The following is a 22247-nucleotide window of genomic DNA, read 5'->3' on the forward strand; positions in this document are numbered from 1 at the left end:
CCAACCCTTAAACTTAATGGTTTCAGTCTATTGTTGTTTACAGTTTGTACTGTAACCTTTCAAGTTTGCAAGTTTGTTTTATTGTGGCTACTATTTTTGTGCCACAAAAATAAAAGCATAATAATTATTATTATAAAAATAATCTTATTATTATATAAAAATAATATTATTATGCAAAATTACATTATAAAACTCATTTTTACTAGGTATATTTAATTTATTTAGTGTTACTATTATTATTTCAACCTGTTTTATAGGATTTCTTGAAGAGCATTATGTAAAAAATGTGTGAAACATTTAGTATTTCTTCTATGCCTATATTTAGTAAAAAATGTGTTATTTTAATTAAAGTGCTATACAAAATTTATTTCTAGTTTTTTTTACCTGAAATTTGCAGGAAATGTTGTTAACATAATATTATTCAATAAAACGTATAAACTAATAACAGAAACAATATTAAAAAATATTTTATCTAATTTTAAAAATAAAAATTTACAAAAATTTCAAAGTTAAAAACTAAAAAATTTAGATTAAAAAAACAGTTTTGTTTTATTATTGATTCGAAATATATAGTATTACGGAGACTTTTATTGTCTACAAAACAAAACAAAAATTACGCAGATATCTCAATTTTTGACAGATTTATTGACGTTTTACTAAACCCTTACAATTAGTCAATATCGGCCGCGGCAGTTTTGGGGAGTGACATGCGATGCAGCGCCGGCGGTTTACGGCACACATCTGCAAACAGCGCGCGGCGTTTTTCGACATGAATCGGCCAAATTACTGTGGCAGCGAAAGGGTTAAAAGTGTTGATGACCGGAACACTGTTGCCTGCAAGATACATGCCAACATAGAATATCTGGCCGCTGCCCTTCACAAAGCAGGTATTGTTGACAAAGCAACTCCGAAAGGCATAGCTGAGAATATTTGCTGTGACAGTGGGAACATATCTTGCCTTCGAAGACAGTGCAATGCTTGCAAAGATCTTACAATTCCCTACTTTATAAATGATAACAAAGAAATTACTTACAGTAAATGGATTACAGTGAGCTCCCTGGTTAATGGAAAGAGTGTTAAAAATGTCACCAAAACAACTGTTACAGCAACTTCACATGAGGTAGTTAATTCTTTTGAAAAAGATTTTCATGCTTACATGTTCAAGGAGTCGATTATGATTCACCAGTTCCGAAAAATAAAAGAGTTGAAGATTAGGCTTGGTGAAAATGAAGTGCTCATTCACTGCGACTTCAGTGAAAATTATAATATGAAATATGCAAATGAAATTCAATCCTTCCACTTCGGTGGAAGCCGAAAGCAGTACACACTTCACACAGTAGAAATTTATTATCGAAAAAACATCTACAGTGAAACCACCTCTCAGTCATTTTGCACTTTATCAGAATATAATGAGCACGGTCCTGTCGCTGTGTGGGCACATCTACAACATGTTTTTGAATACATCAAAAAAGAACTGCCCAGATAGGACAATCAGATAGGAAGTGTCCTATCTGATTGTCCTGCAACACAATACAGGAATAGAACTCTGTTCTATCTTTTTTCGAGGGCCCTGCGAGCTTGCTTTGAAAACCTTAAATTTGCTACGTGGAACTACGGAGCTCCTGGGCACGGGAAAGGTGCCCCAGATGGAATGGGGGGGTGTCTGAAAAGGACAGCCGACAGGGTAGTGGCACTTGGTAATGACATCAGTGATTTTAGAATCTTCGTTGAAGTTTTACAAACTCACACAAGAAGAGTGCGCCTCGCTATCGTTGAGGAAGATGATGTGACAACTTTGGCCACGATGATCCCCACCAAAGTACCTCCTTATGTGGGATCAATGAAAGTTCATCAGGTGGTTTTTTCCGCTTCATATCCAGACATTCTTAAGATGAACTCGTTGAGCTGCTTCTCTTGTTATGACTGTGAGAAGTACATTCTCGGTATACACCAACTACCTTCAGAAGCAGACTCAGAGCCATCATCGCTTCCAATTCTTGACGATGTAACAATGGCAGAAGATGACCCTGATGGTACCCAAGCTGTGATTATCGATGAGGCAACCCTTACACCTGGCGTCTTCCTGTTGGTAAAATTTTCTTCAATGGGAAAGAATCCAAGTACCAGCTTGTGGTATTCCTATGTGTGCTGCATCGAAAGAATTGAAACTGACGGAAAATACGAGGTTCAAGCTTTTCAAAGCAGTGGCTCAAACCGTGAATTTGTAATCATTGAAAATGATGTGAGCCATGTGTCAAAAAAACGACATTCTTGAGGTTCTGCCAAGCCCATCCATGTTGGTTAAAGGACGAAAAATCGTTCAAGTCTTCAATAAGCCAATAAACATTAAAGAAAAACTTTAGTTCCTTCAGTGAGTTGTTGTAACTTTCCGATGGCTATAATATGCTAACAATCTATTTTTATCTTACATATAATTATTTAATTTAGTATATACTTATTTTCATATAAATACAAGAAATTAATGAGAATTTATAGTATTTTCCTCTCAACTGTGATTGTGTTTCTCTCAACCGTGTGGCCATTTCTCTCCACTGTGGAAATTATTCTCTCTACTGTGTTGAAATAAAAAAAAAATAATATCTTATAAATGAGTGGTGATTTGTGCTTCCTGTTTCACTGACATCTTAAGCAAGGTACCTTAAACCAAATTAGTGAAAAAATTCTGTTTTATTTTATAGTTTATAAATTGGAATTTTCAACTCTGAAATTTGCTACTTAGTGGAGAATGACCCATTTGGTGGTTTTTGTGTTTTCTTTTTTATAATTAATGAAAAAGAAATAAATAACCAGAACCAAAATAATAGCTTTAGATATAAAATTTATCCTCCTCTCTTTGAAAAGCATGCAATTAATTGTAATTTGCTTTTTAGGCTTAAAAGTAATGTAAATGTGAGGTTGGATACTCTCCCGATACCAAAGACAACATGCTCTACCCTGCCACAACTTCCCGGTTTATCCACCTGACACAATGCTGACAAACAACCAAAAAGCAACAAACATGCACACATTCCACTAGACTCGGACCTCGTGTTTGTTTTTATCATACAAAAGATATGTTTCACTGCTTATATCAATCTTCAGATTTCTATAGATAAAAAAAATTCTATAGATACTACCTTACACAAAACATTGTGGTCTTTTCACCTGATTTTCAGCCACTTCAATCAAACATTATTCAACCCAAACTAACTTGCAAGTAGTACAATACCTCGTTTATTTATTTTAAAATAAAAAAAAACTCTTCCTCACACAGTCAAATGATTTAAAAATGTAAATTGTTTTATATTAGTATTAACGGAATTTATTGCACCACTGTATGTTTAATAATCAAATCTTTAATCTTCATAAATTCCTCAAATTAGTAAAAAGCTGTATCAGTAGATTTCTTGGGGCTTTATTTATAAATGTAATGCCTGCAAAGCTTAGATTCTTATAATGAAACACCTATAAGTGTTTAAATACTGTCAATTGGTTTCTATTTCTAGTACATTAGTCATGATTTGACACTAATCGAGGTAATTTGTAAACATTTGATCTAGCATTACTGTTTCTAGTATACACATTCTGTAAACAGTTAAAATTTCCAAATACTCCATCAATGAATTCCGGTCCTTTAAATTCATGATTATACGTGTTGCCTTTTTGTTGAAGTTGCGGAATCCTTAGCAGATTTGTATTACTAGTGGCCTAACATAAAGTAATGTGAGAGTGTATGTGGACATGATCTATAATTTTTGGTATTTCAATTGAGCAGTACTTAGACATGTAAGATCAAACAATCCTGAAGATTCTTTGTGTAACGTTTGTTATTGACGATGGAGGGTGTAATGTGAGTGAATGTGGACATGATCTATGGTTTTTGGTACTTCAATTGAGCAGTAACTAGACATGTAAGATCAAACAATCATGAAGATTCTTTGTGTAACGTTTGTTATAGGGTTTGAAAGGATAATAGCATTTCGGACATTTGCCATCATTATATGCTACAAAATGAATAACACACGATTGGAGGATTGAAATCTATCCACTTCATCACGTGAAGAAATAGTTAGCCCGTTACAAAAAAAAATAAAAGGTAAAAGGAAGATGATTAAAAAAGTTTTTTTTTAAAGAGGAGCATGATTCTTTTCATGTTTTTTATTATACTTCCAATCCTGAAGAGATATTCTTTTGTAAAGATGTGTTCATTCCAACAAGTTCTCATTCACAAGTAATTCTAAAAAGATATGTCTTATTAGCTGAGAAACTTGTACAATTGTCATGGTTTATTACAAACGTTTTCTTCTATTTTGTACTGTACGGAAAGCAATTAAATCAGTCTTATTAAAGTTTAGTTATCAAATTTAATATTAGCGACAATTTATTTTGTTCAAACTTTTAAATGTAACTATTAAATTAGAACCATCTGCATAAAAAAACAGCTTTCTCTGATAACCTGCCAAAACATGTGGTAAACCCAACAATATAGTCATTCTTTGATTGAAGTTTATTTTTAACAATGGAAGGATTGTGAAGAAAATAGGATTTTTACAGATATTTGCCATTGTTAAGTGATACAAAAAAATCAGTAACACTAATTCCAGATTGGCAATCTGATGTCTTCTTTAGGTGGGTACCTAACCTAAAACATAACTACAATCTAGATTGAAATAACCCAATCATGCCAGGGCTTTGTGACACACATTATGCTAGGAATCACAACAATGTTGTGTATTAACTGCATGCATTCATTTTCTAAAACATGCACTTAATAAAAACAAAACCATAATTATTAAACCTGAACTTAAGAATACAGGTCACAATGGGTCTACACTGACCAACCAACCACAGAGAACTGTCCAGGGGCCAATACATTATAGATCCATAATATATCCGTAATAAAATTAAAATTATTAACTGGCGAAAAAATAACGACACTGTTTCATAAATTGAGACATTTTAATTTGGTCAGATATCAAGTTAAATATGTACTATAAATTATTTTTACCTTTCAAAATTATTTAGATTTCAAAATATAAGTAAAATTTTGAATATACATATTTTTGGCATAAAAAATATTTGGTGCAAGCAGCAGCTCTTGTTTGAACAGAAGGAACCTGACAGGAATTTTTTGTCTGATCTTAGTTTATTTTACAAAAGCATACACTCTTTACTGCATTACTCTTTAGCATTTATTTCTAGAACAGAATTTTTTGTAATAATTGAGAAGATTGTTTATTTGTATTTTTTAATTATAATTTCAATGAGGATATTTTAATTATTTTAGAAAACATTACCAAATAAATTTATCAAAGTGCTTGACTGAAAGAAATTATTACATACAGGATGTCCTGAAAATTAGTGTCAAGCAAAAATCCAGAGGTAGAGCACTGCTAGAGGTAACTAAATAATCTAAAACATGTAATAAGGTTATTTATTGTTTTCAAGTAATTACAGTTTTTAGTGTTTTTATTTAACTTGGCTAACTTTTTATAACATCTGGTTATAGCAGCTTGATTAGTTGAGATAGTTATATGATTTCTTTTAATATTACCTAGATAAAAAATGTAGCTGACACATAGTAATTTTTACAATAGATTAAGCCTTAGTTAGGGTATTCACTTTGGAGAGGAGGACTGGTGATACAGGATCGCCGGTGAAAGCGATGTTGTAATTTTTGTAATTATTTATACTTAAGTGATGACATATGACTGCTTGTGACGTGTCCAATGCCTCTACATAGAATTCATGCAAGTATATAAAACGTACATTACATGTTGTAACAGCCTAATGAATCAATATTTTTTGACAGTGTAAACATTTTCTCAGAAAATAACCTAAAAACGTTCAGTGATATTTATATTTTGTTTATACTGAATATTAATACTCATGCTAAAGTTTGTTTAGAAATTAGTTAGACTATTTCAAACAGGAGTATAATAATATTACATTATAAGTGAGGTTTAAAAATCAGGTGGTACTTGATAACAGAACAAGCCTGACATATGCCCACTCTTATCACTGTTACAAGGTTAAGGTCAAGCTGCAACAGCTTCCAACTGTCAGACAGAGTAGGTCAAGGGGAAGAGAGCATTGCAAAATTAACTTTGTCAGAGGGACCTGGATCAAAACCAGCTTTGGAGGAGAAAATTTTTGCTGCACATTTCATATTATATATAAAATTATTGAACATAATTGTTTTAAGTGTTGTTTAGATTTTATTGTGTATTTATTTAAATATTAGTTAAGAATCTTTTTAAACTGTGTGATTTTAATATTTATCATTGCAACTGTTTTATTTATTATTCATTTATTTCACTACTTTATGATATTTGAATATTTGATGATTGAATTACTGGTTTTAAAAATCCAGAACTATCATTTATTTTTATAAATCAATGCACCTTAATGTTTTTTATCCATTAGTAAACTATTAGTGCCATTTTAAATCCTGTACTATATTTCTATTTTTTTTTTAACTAAACGCATGATTTATTTAATATCTTAGAAAATAGTGTAAACTATATGTTCTGTAGCCACTACCTGTTTTATTTCCTTTCTGTTTGTCTACTTGTGACATTATAAGTTTTAGTTTTACTAATTCCTTTACAAAATTATTCTCACCAACTAGTACATTTAACCTGTTGAAGAGTGCAGCAAAACATACCCAAATGAGTGCGCACGGCATTTGCCGTTTGATCCCGCATGAGGGAGCACTGCATTTTCCGTTGCAGACTAACGACTGTGAGTTCATTCTCACTGACTTACTGTGACGTCTAGCGGATATTTTTGGAACTTTTCAGTTGTTCCTAATAGTGTCGCTGTACAGTGTTGCTAGTCCTGTATCGTGGTGGCACCTGGTGATAACTTTTAAAACTATTTTACGGAGGCAGGACACAAGACCCGCTACGCCTCCAAAGTCATCATTTTATAAGGCCACTCCCCCAGAATGACACAAAGAAACGTAAACTACTCCACTCGCATGCAAACACACCACTCGAACTGGACAAAGAAGAAAAGAAACTATCTATGAATGTTCAACATGTGAGGTCGCCCTTTGTATATATCCTTGTTTTGAGCACTATCACACACTAGCAAAGTTTTAAAACGATGTTATTGCTTTTAACAATCTACAATGTATTTTTATATAAATTTAAACTATAATAAACAGGTTTATTAACATTTTAAAGTTTTTTTTGTTTTACTCCCTAAAAGTCTGTCACTGGTCAATGAGGCACTCAGTATGGACCGTCATAGCGGCACGGCAAATGCTGTGCGCACTCGTCAACAAGTTAAAGAGATAACCGTTACAAAATGATCTTCAGTGTCTCGACCAGGGTCTGGACTAATTTTATTGACAAATTGTACTCGGCGTTGTAAGTTATGATTACCAACCATAACGAAGATGGTTTAACTACACTTCTACCAATATCTGCAAATCGCACATATAAATAAACTGACTGAGTTAAAAAAATACTATAACTATTATCAACTATCTCTTCAAAAATAAAACTTATCAAAAAAATAATCTATGGGAAGACAAAGAAGACACAATAACTCTGATTTATCGCTTGATGCAAAACATATTAAATAACAATATAGAAAATATTTAAGCAAAACACTGCAATGAATTGGCCCAGATATAGCTACTTCTTGATGAAAAGGGTTTGTTGAACCCTTCTCAACTGTCGGCTTCCATAGGTAATGATGCTATTCCTAACTCTAACACCTTTGAGGCTTTATCACTCTTAAACAAGAACTTGAGGAAAACACTCAACATCTATCCTAGAAAATAATAAATTCAATGAACATTTATACAAATTATGAAAAATTACAAGAAGAAACCATTTAAAAATATATCAGTTAGTTTGCATATTGATGGCCAAGGATCAAACATGTATCACCTCCCTGAAAAGGACTTTGGACAATAAAACCATTAACGGTGTAACCAAACGGGTACTCCTCTAAGTGAGGAGGCAAAAGTAGTAAAAAATGAATCGTTGACAATTAAAGACAATAACTACATTGTTATTATAGGAGGTACAAATCAGGGTTTAAGCTGAGATGAAAATTTTCTTAGCAAAAATGCTACAAGCCCTCAGACTTTTTAGCAAAAACGTGTGTCTTGTAGCATTTATTAACAGAATTGGTATTCTGTGGATATTACAATAATTCTTAACGAACAAAAGTGTGAAATTCTATAATACTTTAGCCTCCAGAACCAATATTTACATATAATAGATGTACTGTTTTAAAATATTTTCAAACTTCAATAATTACAAGACTTTTGTAAATGGGTTTTATTAATATCAATATAGTTAAAAATAAAATTTTAAATTTATTGTAAAATATATTAAAAAATGAAAAGTCTTCTCTCAATTTAAAATAAAAAATAAATTTAAATAGTATCAATCAACATCAAGAAGATCTGTAGCCTTCTTTGTTTTGTAACACTAATGTTTAAACCTCATTGAAATAGATTCCTTTTTATTAGCACCTTCAATAGGGATCATTAACAGATTACTTAGATTAGTTATACTTAACCTTTTATGAGTGTCTGATATTTCAAAATAAAATCTGACAATAACATAACCTCAAAACTCCAGTACTAATTACAGACCCCAAGACAAGGCGCTTAGAAGTGTAGAACATTCTTTTTTGTTTGTATGTGTCAGCCACGGCGCATCAGCACCGCTGTCATAGCAGCAAGCATGGCCATTTGTTGGATACTACTCTCACATCAAAATGGTACCTGTTTGGTGCTATTCATCCAAAATACAATTTTTAACATATATAACCAGGGAACCTTGTAATCCTATTTCGACCAAAGTGTTATACGTGAGTACTAACTTAGAGAATGTAATTTTCGAATTTTGGAATTATATGGATAAAAGTTGTTGAACCAGTTGTTTCTAAACCATTTTAACTTTTATTCTCACCCGGGTTTGATTACAAAAAACTCTGCATTGGTCACGTTACTGAGCTTATAGTCATTATTTTTGTTTTAAAGACAATTTATTTTTATAAACAAAATATTAAACTATAGTTTTTAACACCACTTTAACTTAATTAAACAGATTTTGTTCATTTGCAGCAGCTGGCTCCTGCTCGTTAGAACGCTCAAACTGTCAAAGAGCCATGTTTGATGATCCTCCACAGTCCACTTGCACGCTTAAGTGTAAGAGGAAGCCATAATAAATTACATATGGTTTTAATGTACTAGACAATTTCTTATCAGCTTATTTCATATGAGCTTTGTGTCACCAATAGCAGGTTTAACAATGAATAATTTAACTTTCAATTGCAGTTTAGTAGTTAAGTGCCAAAAATAGTACCTTTTTTAATTCTTACACACACAAACACTTAGTTATTGTTTGTAAAAAGTTGCTTTATATGTCTAGACGCAGAAATAAACAAGATTAAGTTTAATGTAACTCCCATAATTTTAGCTCTACAAGTTAGTTTACGGTTAACGTTCAAACTTGTGTATCTATACTTTTTGATCTGAGAGCAAGCAGGCAAGCGTTTCCAAACATACAGTTTGTCGATCGGCAGCGCGGCACGGTGTCTAATACGTTATATACATGAAATTAAATGTGATGACAAAATATATGATTTTATTATCATTGAAAAACAATATTTTTAATGCTGTAAATAAACTTTCAAAATTCTATAAATTTTTCGCGGTTAGTTGTTTTTTCTCGCTTTCGTTGCAATTTTGCTAGTTCTTTTCTCGACAGCGAAGCATTTCCTCTGCTCGTTTTGCAAAATACAACAAATGCGATCGCAGCTTAAACCATGGTACAAACGATGTGTCTAGTTGTAGTCATGACAGCGACATAGTGACGGTATAATCTGATCTGATGGTGTCTGTCCCTGACACCAGGTTTCTGATCTCTACCATCTCAATCAGATTTCATCTTTATTTTTAAGAAAACATGTTCATTAAGACCAGAGTGCCTCAGGGATTTATCCTTAGACTCCCCTACTTTTCTTCATATACTACAATGATCTTCCAAAACATATTGAAAATCATTTCAACAGAACCATCAAACCTCCTGTCATTCTTTCTGTGGATAACACTAGCCTTATTCTAAATAACTGTCACTTTAGTACCTTGTTAGAACAGTATACAGATTTCTTCTTGATTTTGACCTGAAATTGAATACCCATACAAACATATAATTGAAGCAGCTAAATTAAGCTACATTCACTCTGAGGTGCCTTTCTACATCTATCTATGAAGAAGTTCTTAAACTGGGTTACTTAGACTTATTTGAGTCAAAGTTGAGGTATGGAATAATATTTTGGAGATCAATTTAACAGAGTATTTACTCTTCATAAAAGAAAGTTGAGGGTTGTCTGAAGAATGAGACTTGTTGAAAGCTGTAGAGAGCATTTCCGATCACGTGGGGTCTTAACCTTGGCTTTCCTTTTTCATTCGATGCTTGTTTTCAAAATAAAAATTTGTTTACACATGTAATTCATTATCATAACATGCGGCACAGAAATTACTTAATTTCAGACTGTTTCAGACTCAACCTTTTCAAAAACTCAATTTTAATTTTGGTCCAAAACTCTACAATTCACTTTCAAATATAAATAGTTTTAAAAAGAATTTAAAGGCTTACATGATCAGGAAGGCTTTCTACAGTCTCCACGAGATTCATGATACATACCCATGTTTCGATGAGACCGATAGTGTTTAGTAATAGGAATATTTAAGAATTGCTACATTTATGTAAGATTGTTACAATAGTGTACTCTGTGTTACATTTAGACGGTATGCTCTAACGTAAACAGTTCTATCCAATCGCTTTTGTTTGTTACTCTTTATTCTCATGTTTTTACCTGCACAGAAAACCTTTGTGTTTTATTCTTATTATAATTTTAATGATAAAACCTATTATACTCAAAATGTAATTAAACTTTTGATTAAATTTATGAACATTTTATAAATCTATTACGTATGAATAATATGTTGCACACATTACCCCTCTCCCCACACACACAAAATACAACACATAACTTAAATTAGTTACATAAGTTGAGTACTTACTATGAAAGGGCAATCACGGGCATCAATTAACACTTGGTAGTAAGTGTGTGTCTTACTTTTGACTTCTTTACCTGTAACTGAAGGCATTTCTGGTTCTATCGTTCTGAAAAACCATGGAGAAACTTTTACAGATGAATAACACTCACATTAAATGACCTAGTAGGAATAATTAATTGTTAATGTTTGTTGGATGAATAAACAAAGAATTGTTGATGAAAAAAAGGAGACGTAGGTTTCCAGACCAGTCTATATAAAAAGTCCTAACCATAGGGGACTTCTAAAGAGAGCATTAATTAATTACAATAGCATTTTTATTTGATTGGAAAAAGATTAATAACTTCTTTTTTTGGTATTTTTTGAGAAATAAAATATCTACAGTGTCTATATTGAAAAATTTATAAATTTGAGCTTTAATCCTTGTTAAATATAGGTATACATTTAGTACATGTTAACTAATGGATTCCTTCCATACACAAACCAGAAACATCAATTTATTTTTTTCATAGACTAAAAGAGGAGAAAATACAAAAAGAAAAGATTGACGTTTATATTAAAGTGCCAGGAGGGAAAAGACTTCATTCTAAAGAAAAGAACTTTAGGTTTTACACTAATGAAAATAACATTCCTCTAAAAATAGAGAACTTTAATTTCACAACTAAGAATGATAAGCATTCACTCACTAATCAGGATCCTATCAATCCTGCTTCTTGAACACAAAATGTGAGTACAACGCAATCTGTAGATGTTCAATCTAATTTTAATTTCACCACAATAGATACAAAATTGACAGTGGCACGAACATAAACAGATAATGATTGAATTAGTGGGTAAAAACTGACTATCAAATGAAACTATCCAGCCTACCTTGCAAGCAATCAATGATAGATGTTTGACAACCAAATCGTGTCTAATAATAAACCCACTAATTGCTCAATAATAAAGCATATGGAGGATTATGAGTTTCTTTTGGTACCATTAAATTTAAGTTAAGTTAAACTTAGGTTGGTACTTAAAATATTTTATTGTATTGCCTGTTAATGACTCTGAAAAGTTTAATGTGGAAAGTGGATCATACTGGTTGCTCACCCTACATGTACTACAACATAGTTTCGGCAAAAACATAACAGATAAACTGTCTAGCTACTTAAGTGAGAAACCCTTAAGGGCAATATTAACTTTTGTGGACCGCCACAACAACCGAACATTCATGACTATGGCCTGTTTGTGTTGGATCATCAAATTTTTGGTTCGTGATATTGTGACTGATAATGCATTTAATACCGAATTTATTCAAAACATTAACATTTAACACGAAAATTTTAAAATGAACCGTGTTTCAGCAAAATTTGTTCCTCGGCTGCTCACGGAAGACCAAAAGAACTGTCAACTTGAAATCGCACAGGACAATCTGGATTTGATCAAAAGTGACCCAGGGCTATTTAAAAAAGTTATTACTGGTGATGAGTCATGGGTTTATGGGTGATGAGTCATGGGTTTATGGGTACGACCTTCAAACAAAGGCTCAATCTTCACAGTGGAAAACTTGCGAAGAGCAACGGCCGAAAAGAGCAAGACAAAAAGAAGCAATGTCAAGACAATGCTGACAGTTTTTTTTTGCCAGGACGGCGTTGTTCATCACGAATATGCTTCAAGAGGCCAGACAGTGAATAAGGAGTATTATCTTGAGGTCCTAAGGCGACTACGAGATACAGTGCGAAGGAAACGACCTGAACTGTGGACAAGCCGTGACTGGATCCTGTACCACGAGAACGCGCCAGCTCATTCCTCAAATCTTATTCAGCGTTTTTTGGTCAAACACGACATCAACCAACTACGACAGCCTCCCTACAGTCCTGACATAGCTCCTTGTAACTTCTGGCTACTTCCGAAATTAAAAATTCCTTTGAAAGGAAAAAGATTTGACAATGTTGAACAAATAAAACAAAATGCGACGAAGGACCTGTTAGCCATTCCGCAAAATGAATTTAAGGAGTGTTTCCGGAAGTGGGAGGAGCGTTGGAATAAGGTAGTGGCTTGTGGAGGGGAGTACTTCGATGGGGACCAGATTGCCATTGCCGCAGAGTAACGTCAGTTCATGCCAGACGTCAAGGTCGGATACTTTTTGGACACACCTCGTAAAACATCCATTTTCAAGTAGATTAAGCGTTTTAAAGATGACTGACAAGACGCTACAGATGATGCATGGTCAGAACGACCTTCACCACCTGTTTTAACATTAACATTGATTGTATGTGGTCCTTTGGCCTTACCGATCGTCAAAAAACTGTATTAATGGTAGCTGGTGAACTGAATTTAGGAACAGTGCACACTATTTTAACGGAACATTTGGGTTTAAAATAAATTTGAGCAAAAATCATGCACAAGCTGCAGATGCCATATCAAAGTTGAAAAGAGTTGAATGTGTGAAGCCAACAAAACATTCACTTAAAAACAATGCTGGATTTCTCAATAGAGTAATCACTGGTGATGAATGGTGGTTTTACAAATATGACATTGGACTAAAATTGCAAAGCAAGGAGTGGAAAGCAAGAGATGAACCTCAAACAAACAAAAAAAATCAAGAATAAGCCAATCGAAAATCTAAAATTTTATGTTTGCGTTCACGGAAAATTATGACCTTTTATGTTTATAACACTTTAAAAACCAGAAAAATTACCTATTCCGAAGGTGTATTACAATATTGAGGAAATAATCAGACAAAACCTTTATAAGAGTAATGTATGATACTTATCGCTTTATACATTATTAGTGTAATTAATTTTACAATGCAACAATTGAAGAACATTTTCTTATGATACTTTTATTTAACATCTCTATGATTTAAAGAAATAATTATTAGGAATTTAAACTGAGTGAAGAAAAAAAATATGCCTCTTACAAAAATACTTTAGATTAACTGTTAATTTGATATAAACTGATATTCCTTTCTAATTTTAAATCTGCTGAAGCTCAGAAAACAACTTTATTTTACTGACTAGGGTAGGAACATTTTTATTTTCAACCTATAAAAAGATGTTTCGTACTTTAAAAGCAGATATAAAAAACCACTGAATTTAGTTCTGGCTTGTAATATTGGTAGATCTGTTATTTGATAAAAGCAAAGGTTAGTTGTATTTTGATCTTTAGATGTAACTTACACATAGATTCTACTCTAGTAGTAGTAACTACCCAGTAGAATCTACTTTGGTTCTCGATGGAATAAGTTACTACTACTTAGAACTAGCTCTTGTTTATTCACCTGACAAATAGTTATTGCTAAATCTAGGTAGCAGATTCTACTTTTTATTCACTACACCCACCGATGTATAAAAAAAGCATTTTAAAATGTTCAATGTGATTTTCTGTAATCTAGACATTGTAAATATATTAAAAAAAGGCAGACGAGCAAGTAACTTGAATTGCAGAGGTAAAAATGCAAATTTTATCAAACTGATTTTAATTTTAATTTCACATCCTAAAATCGTTCACCTTTTTATAAAAACTGTTTTATTACTCTGAAGAATATGCTACAATTAATGGTAGTACATTCCTTAAAAGGTGGCATTTTATGCAGTGATTTAAACTAGCTAAAAATATAATGTGATTTACCAAATATTGAAATACTTAGAAATGAATCAAATGTACTAAAGAATAACTCAACTCTATAGTTTGATAAGACTACACAACACTCTACACCCAATACTCACTTTGGTTTCTTGTTAGGGATGTCTCTATCATACACCCTGGCTAACCAGGGGAACAGTATGACTCCTCTATAGCCAAACACTTTGTGCAGAAATAATTGGCCTGTCTCATAGTTCCCGGTCGTCTTCAGTGGCTCCAGGCGCCCAATTTCTACTAATCTGAAACAAACACGACAGTTGTACAGAAATAAATAGTTAGAAAATCATTATAGCGTTTTTAAAGCTACATTGGTTAATTTTTTAATTGAAACTTAAATTAATTGAGAATTTTGGGAACGAAATATTGAGATTTAAATTTAATTAGAATGTGAGAAGTTAGGATAAAAACGAATATGTAATCCTTTGGCAAGTTAGTGCTGGTAACTTTAAATTGTTAGGAAGGCGGTAAACTGCCTTGAATTGATCAGAACTTGTCTTGTGTACTGCAGTTACGTCAGATCTGAGAGGGCTATTGTTCTCAAGTTGGATACGGCTAGGCCAATGAGAGAACGCCGCGGATGTCCATCAGAAGGGGAGGTGGGAAAGGAACTATAAAAACTGCCAGCTCATAATTTTCGGCCTTTTTTTTTGTAATTATCGTGAATTAAGTTGATTACAGTGCGCGCTGTGTATCTAAATTTTTTTCCGCGAGGGATTTTGAGGAAAAATTGTATTCATAGAAACTACAGAGCAATCTGCATAACTGATTCTTGATGAACAATAAAGCACAATAGAATCAAACAAGTTACATTTGGTTCAAACTTGCAAGAAAAGTGAATTAAAATTTAACTTTGTTAATAACTTTGATTGAATTTTGGAAATATAATAATTTATTAATATTTAATTTGAACTGTTTTATTGTGAAAACGTTTGCTCTAAGGTTGCTTCGGGAATTTATGTCCAGCGCAATCTTGCAAAATTTTGTTCGTTGGATGTATTAAAAATGGCCTATTTCGGTCTGATACATCCACATTTGACATACGGCTTGAGATTGTGGGGAAGCTGTTCCAAATACAGATTTGAAAGAGTTTTCAGATCTCAAAAGAAAGCCGTAATAATTCTTTCAAAACTAAACCCCAGAGAGTCGTGCAAATATGCCTTTAGGGAGCTTGGATTGCTGACCCTTCCCTGTCTCTATACTCTCGAGGTGGCCTTGTACTGCCGACTTAAATGCGAGTTGGTGTGGGGTAGTGATGTCCACCAATATGGGACTAGAGGCAGGAATAACTTTCGAGTCGAACAGCACAGAACGGCAGCTTTCGAACACATACCATCTCAAGTTGGAGTCGCACTAATCAATAGGCTCCCTGAAGGCATCAAACAACTCAATGAAACAAAAAAATTCAAAACTCAACTAAAACATTTTCTTATGTCAAAGGCATTTTACTCAACTGATGAGTTCATGATGGGCCGCTGGGATGATAATTTTTGAAATTAACAACCACAAAATTCCTGTCTCTGATACATACAAGAATCGTATTGCATTGTATGTATTTACCTTTATAATAGTTACGTCGACGCATGCCATGCAATATTGTAATTGTTTCACGCAATAAAGAATATTATTATTATTAGTATTGGCGGAGCCACCTAACGAAAGCAATGAGGCTGAATATCGAAGTGTGGATAGAAAACAACCCAATTAGTATTGGCGGAGCCACCTAACGAAAGCAATGAGGCTGAAAATCGAAGTGTGGATAGAAAACAACCCAATTAGTATTGGTGGAGCCACCTAACGAAAGCAATGAGGCTGAATATCGAAGTGTGGATAGAAAACAACCCAATTAGTATTGGCGGAGCCACCTAACGAAACAATGAGGCTGAATAACGAAGTGTGGATAGAAAAAATCTTATTAGTTTTGGCAGAGCCACCTAACAAACGCAATAAGGCTGAATATTGTATGGCCGATCATGTGACATGCCCTCTTCGTGCTTCATCGCCTCCTGTACTGATTCCGCCCGTAGCACCAGTTAACCTTTTTCTCTGCATTGGAAAAATGTTGAGTATCCAGAAAGAACAGGGTGTGAACATTAAAGTTTTATCGAACTTGCAAATTCTGCAAGTGAAAAATTTGTAATGTCACAAGTGTACGGTGACGACTGTTTAACACAAACACAAGTGTAAGAGTAGTTTAATGAAACAAACATACAAGTGGTGACACACGCATTGGCAGACCACCCATCATCATCAAAAACTGACGCTAACATTGAAAAGTTCTGTAACTTTATTCTCGACAAGATAGTCGGTTAACTTTCAGAGCAATGTATATACACAATATACCTATATAAATAATTTAACCTTTCTAGCGTTATTGACGCGGATCCGCGGAGGGCCACTACAAGCTCAAAACGTTATTGCCGTGGATCCATTCTTTATTTTCTTACTGCTATGTTAGTTGAATATTTTGCTGCTAGATGGTTCTAGTAGTCAAGCGACATACAGACGGGTTGCCCTGCCTCGAATTCTATTACAATGGCAGTGGCTTCTAATTGGCCAACAACTGTCTAGCGGGCGTGGCCCCGCGCCATTCACAAAGTCATTGACGGGAGCTCCCGTCAAGGCATCTAGTCAGTTAGTTAGTGAAAAGCGTCCGGTACACGGACACGTATTTCGGTTATCTGTTGTGTTCTAATTTTCTGTTGTGTCCTATTCCTTTTAAAGTAAATTATTCATATTATATACAGCAGTGTCCAGTGTTTATTTAGTGATTTTTACCATTATTCGTGTGCAATGGCGAATCCAGACGATTTGGAATTTGAAGAATTGGTAATTCTGAGCAATTACTTGGCCAACTCCAACTTTTTCATATTTTACTACGGTCATAAGGATGTTCTCAGAAAGCAAGAAACATAATTCAAGCCCCGCAAGGCCGTCCTACAAGTTGCCGAGCGATAACAAGGTTCAAAGTCCACGCGATAACAGTGGCTTGCGGGAGACGCGCGGAATGCCAGTTTTGACAGCCCGCCACCAAATAAACACTCTTTGTCTACTTTTTTATCTTTCTAATTTTATTAGTTAATAATAAAGAATATGTTTATCTGTAAAACTGTGTTTCATTCCCCTACTTACTGAATAAATGATAAAAAAATTAGTGACAACTACACTGCTATTCTACGATATTCTCAAAAGTAAAAAATTAACCTAGCAAATCCAAAAAGGGCTAAACAAATTAAACCGTTAAATAACTCTATTTTGACATACAGAAACGAAAATAAATTTAACTTTACACATTGGAAATTACAAAAAATTGTAACTTAATCAAAGATCAGGTCCAATTTTTCATGATGCTTAAAGGGTTAAAATACACATTTTACCTAAAATAAAATTTTACTCTATTGTAGCTATGTAATTTATTGTATTGAAAAGCAAGATCACTAACATCATATAAGAGTAATATACCAATGAAAAGAATGCTTTCTGTTTCAGCCATTCAATACAGTTTCCTACTTGCCAATAGCAAAAATGCCAAATAGACAGTGTTAGGCTTGGGATGTCTTCCTCAATTTCCGTCAACAAATAGAAGAGAAAATCTTTCCTTAACTTGGCACCTTCCAGAATTCACAGAACAGCTTATTATTTTGTAGTTTGAACACTTTTGGTACAAAATTTTTGAAAGACATATTGCAGTTTCGCCTCACAAAAAACTGTTTATATAAGTCCACTAAGGGTCAAATATCATTGTACCTAATAAAGGTACCTAGAGCTAAAATTTAACATAAGATAGAGGATTTTCTTAGTCAATTGTTAAAAGCAGTCACAGTAAAAAAATTAGGCACCATGTACGCATCACGCATATACTTGGCATCAACCATTATTGTTCGTTGAGAGACAACAGCTATTTTGACAGGATTTTTCATATGCCAGTAGTTTTGTTGGATTATGGTCAATTTTGCGGTCAATCTGTTGTCAATTGTACTATGAGTCAAAGTAAGTAACTAACATAGGATTAGTGAAATAATGAATATTTATTCCTCAATATCATACCTGTATACAAACAAGAGTACAGAACTTGGAATAGGCCTTGCCACAATTACCAGTATGTGTGGCTTGGCGTCTAATATACAAACAAAAATAACATATCTGATAAACTTGAGTGAGTCTAGTCCGTCTTGATGCTTACAACTAAACAAACAGCTCACTGCAGCGCGCACGGCTTATCACTGCTGATAACAAACAAAAGAGTACTTCTTATTGTTAGGACTAAAACTATTACTGTGTTACTGTATTACTGTGTTATAAAACTATAAACAGTTTTTTTGTGAGGCGAAACTGCAATATGTCTTTCAAAAATTTTGTACCAAAACTATTAGTGTTTAATTAAACAACTTAATGAATGCTGACAAAACTTTACTTAACAATTATATTGCATTTAATAACATTTGAATTCATTGTTATTGGTTTTAAAATATTTGATTGCAAAATTCTTGTTAAATTTTACTTTTAAGAATTGGTATTATAAATGTTAAATTTGTATCGTTGACTTGTTATCGTTAATGCTTTTTTAATCATGAGACATTTAATAGATTTAGAAACTTGTAACTATCACGCTTACCCATTTTCATTTTAAACCTATTTGGGAGTAAACTGACAACAGTATTTTAATAATAGTGTAAAATTATTATATTATACTAATACTAATATTATAGAATTGTAGAATAGTGACACTGACCTATAAAAAACCTATTTTTAACATAAAGTGAAACTCAGTTGCACCTGACCATACTTAGAGATCATGTCAGAACATCGTAGTGCACCTGACAATGAGACTGCGATTCACCTATTTATAGGTGTCTCTCATGTCAAAGGTTCGTTTTGAGCCTCTTCGTCACCGACTTTCTTTGAATCTCTTCAGACAAACACGACTGCAAGATTCCAGGAGTAAAGTCTGAGACAGCGTCAGATACAAGACGCTGCAATAAAAGCGTTCAAACTTACTAAACCGTATCAACAAAGCATTCAACATTGTCTCAGTCTGTTCTAGCAGTAAAACTCAACATTCGCAACTGGGCATTCGTGATTAGCCCATTTAAAATTTCATATTTTACTGATAGGTATTACCTTGACGGATGATTTTTTTGGTTATGTCGACATTTACGCAGGGCAGCACTGAAGCAGTCCACACTAATGGCCGGAGGCACTCGTGTCAGGCTGATACCAACTTTTATTCTTGGAAGGTCTAAATTACCAAAAACATCTTTAACTTAATTAAGGTTACATTCACCTGATTTCAACATTATTGTTATTTTGCATATCCAGAGATGATGTGACGGCTGATGTCAGTAGCAACAAATAGGAGGTTGATTTACGAGTATAACAAGACCACGTGATGCCCATAGAACAATAAAATATTACTCCGCACAACAAAAGTAGATACGCTTTTAATAATCTATAATTTTGTTATTTGTCATTTCCACACATTGAAACCTGAATTATTTTGTACAGGAGGACGAAAACAATAGGTTAATAACATGAAACTCGTATTTTTCTGGTCCAGCTGCTAACTTCACAATTACCTTTGTGATTTCCGACCCTTAACCGTTTGGAGACCAGTCTATATTGGAAGAGGTAAACCAGAAATATCGAACTATTTTGATGGGATTTGCAGAATTTCTGAGAAATATCTATGTTTTAGGAACCACAAATCATATCCTTCATCTGTTTTTTTTTTTATATTGTACAATATAAAATGGGCTACTAAAATATGCCATTCGCTTGCAAAAAAACCTATGACTTTTTAATAGGTACTTTAAGTATTGTATCAACTTCACTACAAACACTATTACCAAATACTACTATAAAAATACTATTATCAAATTCCAATAAATCAGAAGCTGGTCTCCAAAGGGCTAAACCATATATAATTTTGCTCAAGACAAGCATAATACTTTAACTTTGAAATTTATATAGGCTACTCCAGCCATTAACCACGTTGATACCTACCTAAACTTCATCCATTTTCAAAAACATTCGATCATTAAAAATGGGCTAATCTCCAGAACCTGGGGGATCACTGAAATCCCGAAGGCCTACCAACCTACTACTCCAGAGCAAACAGGCCTAGCCTACACAAAAGTAATTGTTTATAATAAAGGCTGCATATTTAAAGAAATGTAATAAAAAGCACATAACCTCATTACGTGATTGTACCCAAGAGCACAACTACCTTATTTAATGTTTCCCTATCCTAAATGTTCCCTTTCTACAACAGTAAACACTACAAGTCTAAGTCTATATAGTTCTGAACAATCTTCGGGTGTCCCTAAACCAAACCAATACCCAATTATACACTAAGCAAAACACAATTTTTATTACCCTTATTTGCTTTCAATTGGTAACTAATTATAAAATTAACATCATGAATTAAGGCTTACTTTGCATAACCGGCATATTTTGACTTCACAACTGGATCAATTTTCATCAGGTTTTTCTTGACAAGTTTCACTATTGTCGTTAAAACACTCATTATAACTTATTTACGAATTCTTCAAATCAGTATAAATTAACATGAAAAGTAAATCCACATGTTATTTAATTAAAATAATCTTATAAGTCTCAAAACACCTAACTGACTGTAAAACAACCCACATCCAAACCACAGTCGAAAATGTCTAATTTTGATTCAACGATTCGATTCAAGTACGTACATGTAAGTGAAATAAAGCGTCACAGGCGTTTTTCAAGGTGGGCCAGAACGAAAGCGCTGCTGACTATATCATCACTAACAGTACAGTATTAAAATCGCAATCCAAACGAACAAAAATGAAATATTTTCTATATCATATTATTTATATATATATATATATTAATAAATAATATATATATATACTATATATATTTATTTATTTATTTATATTTTTTTTAATATTTTTTTTATCTTTTCTATATTCTTATTTTGAGTAGTTAATGCTAAATGGAGTAAATTAAGCTTTCTTCGTATAAAGCTATGTTTATTTAGAAGAAGAAAACTAGAGAATGTATACAATTAATTATGGATTTAAGTTCAGGAACTATAATGGTGAAATAATGAAACAGGTTATTCGACCGATTAAAGAGTCATTTTAGTACCATTAAATGAATGTCAATTGCATTTATTGTACATGAAGTAAGAGGAAATGCAATAACTGGAGACCGACTAAGTCGCAGATGCGTATTAAATTTGCAAGTTTTATTTAATATGCCAAAAACCAAATAAAAGTATTTACTGCAATGCTTAAACCCAGAAGCCTATAAAGTGGTTTTAAATGTATTTATCTAATATTTGGAGGCTGTGGTGGATTAAAAGAGAAAAATTGTTAACATTAGACCATGAGTTAGCGGGGTGCAAAATACACTATTATCTTACATTTTACTGCTATATCAGTTAAATTATGATGTCCTGGAAAGAGATTCATATGAATTGATATAGTAGCATCTGATCATCACATTAATAGTCCTAAAATCATTCCTAAAACATCACATCCTCTGTGGTTAGGCCGTAAAAGCTTCTTTCGTGGAAGTAGGCCAG

At 33.1% G+C, this 22247-nt stretch overlaps 1 protein-coding gene across 2 annotated transcripts in view; it reads right to left on the minus strand.

The window, feature by feature from the left end:
- LOC124368650 (polymerase delta-interacting protein 2-like) overlaps positions 1–21404 on the minus strand; it is a 43926-nt gene extending 22522 nt beyond the window's left edge. The window contains exons 1-3 of one of the 2 annotated variants that reach the window (XM_046825892.1): positions 21115–21404; positions 14767–14922; positions 11060–11162 (exon numbers count right to left, since the gene is read on the minus strand). In XM_046825892.1, the coding sequence (XP_046681848.1) occupies positions 11060–11162; positions 14767–14922; positions 21115–21206 (351 nt within the window). In that variant the 5' untranslated portion in view covers positions 21207–21404. The remainder of the gene's footprint in view (positions 1–11059; positions 11163–14766; positions 14923–21114) is intronic. The other variant, XM_046825894.1, reaches the window with a different exon arrangement.
- Between the last annotated feature and the right edge of the window lie 843 nt (positions 21405–22247).

This window comes from Homalodisca vitripennis, chromosome X (genome assembly GCF_021130785.1).
Source record: "Homalodisca vitripennis isolate AUS2020 chromosome X, UT_GWSS_2.1, whole genome shotgun sequence".
Classification (NCBI taxonomy): domain Eukaryota; kingdom Metazoa; phylum Arthropoda; class Insecta; order Hemiptera; family Cicadellidae; genus Homalodisca; species Homalodisca vitripennis.